Source organism: Macadamia integrifolia, unplaced genomic scaffold, assembly GCF_013358625.1.
Source record: "Macadamia integrifolia cultivar HAES 741 unplaced genomic scaffold, SCU_Mint_v3 scaffold2018, whole genome shotgun sequence".
Classification (NCBI taxonomy): domain Eukaryota; kingdom Viridiplantae; phylum Streptophyta; class Magnoliopsida; order Proteales; family Proteaceae; genus Macadamia; species Macadamia integrifolia.
This window is the reverse complement of record NW_024868464.1, coordinates 54338-65598: the sequence shown is the minus strand read 5'-3', so window position 1 is coordinate 65598 and position 11261 is coordinate 54338. Positions and strand designations below refer to the sequence as shown.

At 35.7% G+C, this 11261-nt stretch overlaps 1 protein-coding gene and 1 long non-coding RNA gene across 2 annotated transcripts in view; both read left to right on the top strand.

Moving 5' to 3' along the window:
* Positions 1-3675: 3675 nt before the first annotated feature.
* On the top strand, positions 3676-4586 carry LOC122065442. The gene is made up of 2 exons (XR_006136010.1): positions 3676-3893; positions 4277-4586. It is a non-coding gene; the product is annotated as an uncharacterized LOC122065442 (long non-coding RNA).
* Positions 4587-5771: 1185 nt separating this feature from the next.
* LOC122065439 (receptor like protein 21-like) overlaps positions 5772-11261 on the top strand; it is a 33563-nt gene continuing 28073 nt past the window's right edge. The window contains exons 1-7 of the mRNA XM_042629255.1: positions 5772-6503; positions 7387-7542; positions 7682-7840; positions 7971-8042; positions 8174-8332; positions 8423-8581; positions 9767-11245. Coding sequence (XP_042485189.1) covers positions 6122-6503; positions 7387-7542; positions 7682-7840; positions 7971-8042; positions 8174-8332; positions 8423-8581; positions 9767-11245 — 2566 coding nt within the window. The 5' untranslated portion in view covers positions 5772-6121. The remainder of the gene's footprint in view (positions 6504-7386; positions 7543-7681; positions 7841-7970; positions 8043-8173; positions 8333-8422; positions 8582-9766; positions 11246-11261) is intronic.

Below are 11261 nucleotides of genomic sequence, written 5' to 3'. Positions count from 1 at the left end.
TTCAATGTAAGGCATATATCCATGAAACAGTACTACTCAAAAGAGAGTGAAGATATATAATAGAGACTATTGAAGCTACCATGAGTCAATTCAAACTGGATTGAATTATCAAACTGGATAGCATGCCAATACATAGGATGATATATAATTGAATTAGGAAATGAAATTTGACACTTGCTCAATTCAAACTAACCATGTCATCTTTGTTCAATGGTTGAAATAGCCACATCATCTTACTACACTCCTACTAGGATTTTGCCATACCACAGTTCTAAGTAAAATGACAATTTACTGGGAGCGTGCCATGGCTAACCTACTACATTAAGGGGCTGGCCCAACTTTATCCTTCAAACGTCACTATTCTGGCCCACACTCGCCGTTTGTATGGGTCGACTGGGCTTCAAGTCTGATGGCTGTCATACCTTTGACCAATGCAACATTCTACCAACATCAATGAAATTGTGACCAATGCAGTTTAGAAAGAAAGAAAGATTTTGGAAGAAATTAAACAATGGAGCTAATTTTCCACACGATTGATTCCCTTAATAATTATAGGGACCCATGGTTGGAGAGGCTTAGCTTTGTATTAGAATGACTTCCTCATGCGTTTACTTTGACTTGACCTCGACACCAAACATCTCACTGACAATACATTCAAATCCTACACCATGTCAATATATGGGAGGGTATATAATTTGATTTACAAAATGAAATTTAACATTTGATCAATTTAGACCATGCCATCTTTATTCAATTAATGTTTGAAATAGCCATATCATCTTCCTACGTGGCAACAAATAACTAAATAGGGTGCCGTTGGTGCATATAAAGACCTCTCTTTATGGGTTGTGCGATAGACCTTTGGGCACTGTACTACAAGTCTTAATGTAAGATGGCAATTTACTGGGCCCGGGTTGGGGCTAACCTACAAGATTTACAGGCTAGCCCAACTTATCCTCCAAGCCTCACTAAATTTGCATGGAATATTGGGACCCTGAAAAACTGAACATCTTATGGCCTCCGGGACTAGTAGCCTTGAAGTTTCAAATTAAATTATAGAACCCTTAGATTTCGGCAGGGAAGGTGTTAATCTTGTACTTCAAAATGTAAGAAAATAGCAAAGATGACAAAAAAAGTATTGGATTTCTAACTGGTTAGATAACCAGGGAATAAATAGTTTTTTTTTTTTTTTAGAAAGATAAAAAGAGTATGAGAGTTCATAGTTTGAAACAGAAAGTTAGTGTATTATAGCTTTGAAAGCTATTAGTTTGATCAAAAGAATATCGATTATTGTTATTATTTTTACACCAAAAATTGGTATGAACAAAAGATTCTTCATTTTAATATGGAGAGAAATGGTGTTCCAAGGCCGCAACAAAAAGTTGTTGGAAGTCATCAAGAGTTCAAGCTCACTGACATCGGTCCAAATCTTGTGAACTTCCCATCCTTGCCTATTCCCTTCTCTTATCCCATGAAGAACTCTACTGTAAAATAGTTGTCCAGTAACAATTACATCTGACTTGATTTATCATCTGCTTTGATTTTTAAATTTTGCATCTAAGGTTTAAAAATAAGGAGTAGAGATGTCTTTTCACATGAAAGGAGAGATAGACACATGAAAATTCTCGTGTAGGCCATGCGTGGAATAGAGTTCTAATTCCTCTGGTGGGAAATTAATTCCTTTGTCAACATTCAACAAGACGCATTGAAGGCTTTGAAGGAAAGAAAAAATGTTACACTTAGGGACCATTGGTGTTTATTGACTCATTGACCAATGCAATAGTCACCAAAGAAATTATGTAGAAATTTAAACCTGATTGTCTCCACCTAGTTTTATTGCAAGGGCTAGTTAGTTCATGATGATGATGTGAATTATTTTCTTATAAACTTATTTTTCAGATAACTGATTGGAGTCATGATAACCAACTTGTATCTCATTGGTCATACTCCATTAATCTTAGAAAGAAAAAGCTTGGTTCTCGTTGGACCCCATTGACAACATTCTATCAAGATTAATGAATTAGTCTAATGCAGTTATGAAAGAAAGAAAGAAAGGAATTAAACAATAGAGTTGATTTTCCACACGGTTTCATTAAGAATTATAGTGACCAGGGTTGGCAGAGGCTTAGATTTGTTCATATATACGACTTGTTTTGGATGAGAATGACTTCTTTATGCGTTTCATTTGAATTGATTGTAGTGCCGACCTTCTCTATTCCAACTCTCTAGACAAACTGTGAGCCTTGCATTCATTAAATCTTTTTTACAATTCTTTAATGGGCTATTTTTCAAAAAAATTTCAAGAGTTTGAAAATGTTGGAGAGTCTGGATCTCTCTCACAACATGTTGGTGGGAACAATCCCTCCCCAAATAGTTCAACTCTATTCTCTTTCTACTTTCAATGTGGCCTTCAATCAACTCTCAGGCAAGATCCCATATGAGCACAATTTTGTTATTTTCTCTTAGGATAGCTGCAATGGTAATCTGGGACTTTGTAGACCTCCAATTAAACTAAATTGTTCATCACCTCAATTACCCCATGATGAATAGGAGGAAAGTGATGTTGATGATCAACAAAGTCTATTTGATTTGGAATTGAATGTGATTGATTCCAATTAATCCTAATTCCACGTACGTAAATTTAGTTAAACTAATTTAGTCTGAGTGCTATTGATTCCCGCTCGATTTTGTATGGGTGGGCAGGGCCTCAAGCATGGTTTGAAAAGCAAGCCCATGAAAAAACCAACAAGAAGCGTTGCTGGAAAGTGACCATTGGAACTTGACTCATTGACCAGTACAATAGTTTTTTTTTTTTTTTATAGTTTATCCTAGTACAGTAGTCACCGATGAAGAGATGAACTATAAACATGATGTTTCTTCGAAGCTTGACTCATTAACTTATGATGACGTGAACCCACAAAGACTAACCACCAAAAGTGTAGTAAGAGATAAATCTTTAAAAAATGGGAGAGCAAAAATTGAAGGTTGGAAAATCATAGAACTGGTTAGTCCTCTTCTGGTCTGATCGGTGTGGTCTGTTGCAATTTTAAAGCTTAGTCATAAGGCAATCTTGGCTCTTATATATGTTTGTAACGTAACTCTTATGCTTGTAGGGGGCTTAGTTGCATAATTGCAACAACATAATTAAAGATAAATGATTTGCTAAGGTGACTAGAACTTGATCGAAGTGATTTACAACTTCAATGTAAATATGTGTGGACAACTCATTTTATCACTGAGAGTAAGTTAGATTATTAAAAAAAAAAATGGAAAATCTACAATGCCATGCACCTTCTAGAGAATGCCACTATTATAAGAATACCCTTCTCTGTTTCACCAAATTAGGGTTGGATCCCCTACCGTCAGTCACTGTTAAGTGAAGAATTAAAATGAGAGAGATTTATTGACAACTTTCTAAGAAATATCAATGAATGTGGACAAACCAATAGACCTATTTTTCCACACGGTACGTTATAATTAATAATTATTGAATGGGACCACTTTGTTAATTGGTTGCTGCAGAGAACCTTAGCTTAGCTTAGCTTCGTTAATGTAGGAATGACTTTTATTATGCGTTTACTTTGAATTGAATATGATGACTTCTTTATTTTAACTCTATGGACAAACAAAGAGTCAATATATAAGATAAGAAAGCATATCCCCAGCTTTGTCCTCACTATAAACCATCCATCTTCGATCATCAGAATCACTTTCATACTTCTGTCGTTCTCTTTGCATTGAAATGTTCCTTTTCCCTTTCTTCTTGTCTTCCATTAGGAGCTAAGAGTGAAATATCTCTCTCTCTCTCTCTTTCTCGTATGAAGGTGGAGTCACGGTGTTTTTGCATTGATTTGAAATTCTTGGAGGACGAGGAGGACTCGAGACCAAGAGAGGTAATTCTTCTTCTTGATTTCCTCTACGAATTACAGTCTTAAAGACTTACGATTTCAGTTCAATTCCCTTTTAGCCTTTTGGGCCTAAATTTGATTAATTTGTTTCACTATCAAGAACTTGATTTTCTCTACGAATTACAGACTTGAAGACTTACAATTTCAGTTCAATTCCTTTTTAGCCTTTTGGGTCTAAATTTGATTAATTTGTTTCACTGTCAAGAACTTGATTTTCTAAATCCTTTTACAGAAAATAAGATTTGTCTAATTTCCTTTACTTTCACTAGGAGTACAAGCTATACTCTGTTTTTTTTTTTTTTTTTTTTTTTTCTCAGAATCGATTGGTTGTTCTAATGATCCAACCATCTGATCCATCACAATTTCAGGTACTGCTGGTCTGTTCCTAATTAACACTCTGACATATATTTGGTGTCAATCAGACACTCTAAAGTCTAAACAGTCCTGGATTCATTTAATTAACCTTCTAGTCCTTCTGAGAGCAATTGCTATGATGCCACCTGCATCGGCTATGAACTACAGTTCATGGATTTTTGTTGGGATGATTTTCAATTTCTTTGCATTCCGGAACTAGAAGAAATGGTGTTAATAAAGTCTTTTGTTGTATAAAAGGGTATAATGGTCCTTTCCCATACTAAGACCATCTCCACTAAAGGGGTAATAAAGTCTTTTGTTGTATAAAAATAACAGCATACTCACACCCTCAATGTTAGAGGAGGGGTTGGGGGCATAAATCGCTCAAACTCTTAGACCCACATGAAATTTTGGCAAACTACAAGGGGCGTAATTTTTCCTATTTAAAAAGAAAAAAAAAAGCGCAAGTTAGATGATGATCAATTAAAGCAACAAAAGGAATTCAAGAGAATGTAATAATGAATATGGATTTTCGTTAGGACACCCTTTCTCTCACTCTCTCAATTGAACACACAATCATTATCAATAGTTACTCCATTAGCACCAATCTATAAGCAATGAACTGCTATTTGCCCCTTTCAAAACTTGCAGTAGTGGGGGAACCTAGCTTGTCATTGGATCGCTCTTTTTAATAGAACACGTTTTCATTAAAGCATGATTTGGAAAATCAGTAGGCCGGCATCCCACCTGCTAAACTTCCTCTTCTCTTGGTCCCAATTGATCGGATTTAACTAAAATTAATTTGATATCTAACTGAAGAAGAGGGAGGTAAAAAGAGTGTCCAATTAGCAATTTGATCTGTCTAATCTGATTTTCAAGCTACACATCAATGATTTTTTATTTTTTTTTTAATTTCTTTGTCCCCTATATGAATGTAGGCAAACCCATTTGTGGGTTGCTCAGATGGTTCGAACGAATTGGGGATTGTGTGGATAGGGGCACGGTCCTAGGTTCGATCTCTCATCTGTGCATTTGCGATTTAAGTGGAGATCGTGACAATGAATTGCTACGCTAGTCTCCCTGAGGATTAGCTGAGGTGTGCGGAAGCTGACCTAGACACCTTAATAGTGCATACAAGATCCCAAGGGCAATTAAAGCACAGGGAACCATTCCACAGCTAAAAGAATCTGAGCAAACAAGTCAACATACAGACACATATCGCGAGATCACCCCAATCGTGGGATAAATCTCTGGGCTATGAAGTCCTTGAAGAGGATTTTTCGGGACTAATATTCTTAGTTCTGCATGGTAATAGAAAAGAAACAAACAACTGTCCAGCACAGTTGGGTGCAAAAATCTCATGCTCAGTAGGGGGTATTGAGTTCCAATCTCTTTTCATTTTTAACACGAAATGTTTCAAAAAACGTTACCAAACGCAGTGTTAGAATAGACGTTCCGAAGTCCAACACGGTTAATCCTGGGGAATCCTACTTACGTGATACACATGCAATTAGGTCTCAATACAAAGAGAGATTTTTATTGACAACTTCCTAAGAAATATCAATGAATGTGGACAAACCAATAGACCTGATTTTCCACACGGTTCCTTTTAATAATAATTTGTTGGATGCTGCAGGGAAGCTTAGGTAGCTTTGTTCATGTAAACATGTTTCGGATGGGAATGACTTTTTATATGCGTTTACTTTGAATTGACTTATGGTGACTTCTTGATTTATTCCAATTCTATGGACAAACTAAGAGTGGCTTTAATAAGATAAGAAAGCATATCCCTTTTCATAAAGGTCTATATATATCTTAGTTTCTTAATCTTCACAAACCATAAGAGAGCTATATTAATTATGGGGAGTGCATCCTTTTCTTCCGAGATGGTTAAGATAACAGGTTTTGTGAGTCTCCTATGCTTTAGCTTCGGTCTTTATGGGTCCAAAGGGTGTCTCCAGGAGGAGAGGACTGCTGCCTTGCAACTTTGGGATTTTTTCAACTCACATGGCTCTACTGTTCATACGAAGTTGGAGGGAGATGATTGTTGTCAATGGGTATTTCTGGAGTGCGACTTGTTTAATTCAACAAACCGTGTGGTTATCATTGATCTTTCCTACCAAAGCTATACTACAGGGCTGGGAACATTGTACCCAAATGCTTCTTTGTTTACTCATTTCAGTGAGTTACAAAAACTATACTTGGATGGTAACAACATCGGAGGTTGGATTATGCCAGAAGGTACGATTTATTCATCACTTGATTTATCTTTCTATCTTTATAATTTTGTCAAAGATTTTCTTGATTAATTGACAAAAATTAGCTAAAAAACTACACTTCTCTATGCCTAGAATGAGCCCTTTTATAATAAATATCAATTTCGATATGGACAGCCATAAGCTTAAGGTATCTCCAACCCAGGGATTTAGTTTTCGGGAATTGAATTGATATTAGTTTCCATCGATGCCGATACAATATCAATCTGAATCAATCCGTATCCGACCAGATAAGTCAGGTGTACTGCCGATACAACCCAGGGGCATGCGCTTATTTCTTTTACTCCTTTATTAATTAAGGTGTTGTGATATTCCCTCATCATGATTTTAAACCATTAATTATATATCAGTGTTATACATATGACTGATTCGGAGAAAGGAGGACCAACTTTAATTAATTCTTACCAAAACATACCACCAGTGTTATATCTCCTTCATAAATGCATCAGCATCATCCCTATATAGGTAGGGAGCTACAAACTTTGATCAGAAAAAATCATGCAATATCTCGCATGCATATAGCTAACGATGTAATTAAGAATAGTATGTTGTACTCTCCATGCGATGATGTGCTTGGCTATTCCTACATATATAGGAAATGACCGATCTAAAGAATTTTGTCCGTTCAAACTATTTATCAATAAGAAAAATTAAAATTAAGTAAAAAAATAAAACTAATGGCCTCTTTTGCATAATTTTAACATATATTTCAGGTCCTTGATTAATTTGTCGATCTTGTTTCCATTTTATTTTCCTTGGAAGCTCCTCATCCTCCTCCTCCTCCTCTTCTTCTATAAAAAAAATATGTTGATGTGAGTTATTACATACCCTGTTGCTTATTATTGCAGCATTATGTGAACTAAGGAATCTCAAAGTGTTGTCTCTAAGTGGGAACAGTCTGGACGATGGAGGGCTTCCAAGGTGTCTTGCACGCGACCTTCCATTTTTGAGAGAGATTTACCTACAGAGCAATTCTCTCAACTTATCATCTCCTCTTTTATCAGGTAACAAGCTAGGGATGAAATTAAGTCTCATCTATATCTGACCTGAAAATTGTGAATTTTTTTATTATTCTTAATTTTGTATATCTCAAATTACTAACATTAATTATGTTTGGGCTTTGTCTTGTGTTGTGGCATGCAGCAATATGTGGATTAAGGAATCTTCGTGTGTTAGATCTAAGCAATAATGTTCTAAGTAATGGAAGCTTTCCACCTTGCATGTTGGGTACATTCTCTTCTTTGGAAGAGCTCTACTTAGGGAACTTTACCCTTGAACAATCGTCTTCTAATGTCCTAACAGGTATGAGCTAGGTAAAATATTTCTATCTATAGAACAATAAATAGATATTAATCCCAAAATATTTTTTGTTTTACCTTGAAAAAAAAAACCATCTATTATAGTAGTTCTTTTTATCTTCCTGTATTTTCAGCATTACAAGGAGCAAGAAATCTTCAATACTTGGATCTAAGTAATAACAATCTCAGCGATGGAAGTATGAGAGGTACGTACATGCTAAGAAAATATCTAATATGCAATCTGATACATGCTAGGGAGAAAAGGTTGTCATTATTACCAATTAAATTCTATCACTTAGATCGTAATCACTCTTTTTCTTTACTTACCTATGTTCAGCATTATGTGAAGCAAGAAATGTTGGGATATTGAATTTAGAATTTACCAATTTCAATATGGAACATATACCACATTGTCAACAACAAAATCATTCTTCTTTGGAAAAACTCATTCTAAGCAACACTTTTGCCACCAAAGACTCGGATGCTCTTCTAGAAGGTATATATTAAAAGGATCCTCTGTGAATTGTAAAATCATTGCAGTAAATCTATTGACGAGTGATATATACATTGTACATGTGTGTTGCAGGATTAATATGTAGATGGAAGAAATTTAAACGGTTGGATCTAAGTATGAATGATCTCAATGATGAAAGATTACCCTCTTGCCTATTGCATAACAACCCTGTGCTCGAAGGGCTTGATCTGTCATCGAATAATTTAAAAGGTTCACTTGGATTCTCAACAGGTACTAATGCATTATTAATTTAAGAGGAACATTTGTTTTTAGAAAGAAAAAAAAAAAAGTTATGATTCTTTTCTTCCAGATTATCAAGCTTCTCCACAATCTAAGTCCTATCTAAGTCCTAATTTCTGCATTTTCAAGTTCTTAGGAGACTAGATTTATGTTCGGTTTCAGACACAATTTTTATATTCAATGGTAATATTATAGGCACAAAATATGCTTCTTACCATCGAATAATAGTATTTTTTTAGAGCATTTGGACGCATTATCTAAATTATTTAAATAAATGCATTAATATTATTTGATTATAATTGTCTATTCAATATGATGGTTTTGCTTTAAATCTCTAGGACAGGACCCACTATTGGTGCTACTTGAGCAAGTTGGGCCAAGTTTTTACAAAAGCTAGACCCAGCCTGAGGTTTCTTGAATTTGGGCCTGGTCTGGCCTAGCTGGGTCTTCACTGTGATACCCAAAACCAGCCGAGCTCAACTGAGCTCAATCTTGGCTAGCCTAGAGACTGGCCAAGTGTGAGCGTATGAAAGGTTCGAACTGTGGGAATGAAGGAACTGGGAGCTTCTTCTTTTTTTGAATTTCTTTGACATTCAAGTCTTGTGAATTATAGAAATAGAATAGGAATAGAACAGTTTATTTGGATACAAGATTGTACAAAATGAATTTTTTTATTATTATTTTTTAATATAATAAACACATTCTTTGTGGTTCTAGATTATAGAAGCTATAAGACTTATGAAAGACCCAAATTAAATGCTTTGAAAACGAGTAGGAACAATCAATTCACACTTACAATAGATCCTACAAAAACAACTTGAAAATATATTAAAAAAGAAAAAAATTAGGCCCAACCCGTCCGGTCTGTCTTCCAAGCCGAGCTTAGCTGAGCTCTGCAAAAATGGGCCGGGTCGGGCTTGGGCTGAAGTGATGATATTCCATTTCAATTTTGGGCCGATCCAGGCCTGGTTGTACTCTACATGTCATAAACCCTTGCTTCTATTCTTTCGTTTTTTTTTTGTTTTTTGTTTGGTACAACCCTTGCTTCTATTCAATATAACCAAATCGTTCTTTATTTATTATATAAACAATAGATATGGACATACACATGCACACTTTTTTTTTTCATAAACTCATAAATGAAAATCTTATTATATTTTTATTTCTATTCTACAGGGCTTTGTAAACTAAGGAAGTTACGGTACCTGAATCTTGGAAGCAATTCAATTGACAATATCAATTGGACATGTTTGAGCAGCCAATTGAATTCTTTGCAGAGCCTTGATCTTTCCAGTAATAAGTTGGAAGGAGTGGTCTTCTTCTCTATGTTTGCAAATCTTTCAAAACTTGAAGAGATTAACCTTTCAAACAATAGAGAGTTAAAAGTTGAAACCGAGTCCCCAACTTGGGTTCCATCTTTCCAACTAAACTCCTTACTCTTGGAAAATTGTAAAATCAGGAACATTCCCCACTTCATTTCCAACCAATACAACTTGTCTATTCTATCTTTGTCGTACAACTCTCTTCAAGGAACAATTCCGTCATGGTTGTTATACAATGTTACTTCACTTTCTGAATTGTACCTGAGGGGTAACCACTTTCATGGCCCATTTCCTCTGCCCATGAAAAACAGAACATCAACACTCCAACTTCTTGACATCTCTGACAGCAATATTGAGGGGCAACTTCCTGGAAACATTGATGTGATTTTCCCAAAATTATTCTTCTTTAACATGTCCACAAACAAACTTGAAGGCTGCATCCCTCCCTCATTACCCAATATAATTGACCTAGAGGTATTAGACTTATCTAATAATTACTTTGTAGGCGAAATACCTCGTAGATTAACTCAAAATAATACTTTCTTGTATCTTTTAAGCTTATCAAATAACAATTTACATGCAATAGGAAGCGTTTCCAACATGACATATCTACATTTCTTGAGTCTTGATGGCAATCGCTTCACAACACTCTTCCCAGTCACTCCATCAAGCCTTCCTTTCCTTGAGCTTCTAGACGTAAGTAGGAATTCCATATCCGGCTACATCCAAGATTGGCTGCCTGCTTTTCCACAATTGGTCGCACTCCTTATGAGAGGAAATCATTTAGTTGGTTACATTCCAACATCATTGTGTCAGATGAAGCAATTACGGTTTTTGGATCTTTCAAATAATCACCTCTCTGGAAGCATACCTTCTTGCCTTGACAACATCACCTCAATGCTGGAAAAGTCAGAATTACCATTTGGTACAGATATTATTCTTGACGACTACATGGAAGTAAAACTCAAAGTAAATTTTGCCACAAAGGGAAACATGTACTCATATGAGGGTCTTCCTCTTGCCCAGATGACCGGGATCGATTTTTCTTTAAACCAATTATCTGGTCATATTCCATCTCAAATGGGAAAGTTGATAGCCTTGCATTCATTAAACCTTTCTCACAATTCTCTGATGGGCTATTTTCTAGAATCATTTCAAGGGTTGGAAAAGTTGGAGAGTTTGGATCTCTCCCACAACAAGTTGGTGGGAATGATCCCTCCTCAAATTGTTCAACTCTATTTTCTTGAAATTTTCAGTGTGGCCTTCAATCAACTCTCAGGAAAGATCCCATATGAGAAGAACTTTGCTTCTTTCACCCAGGATAGCTACATTGGTAATCCGGGACTTTG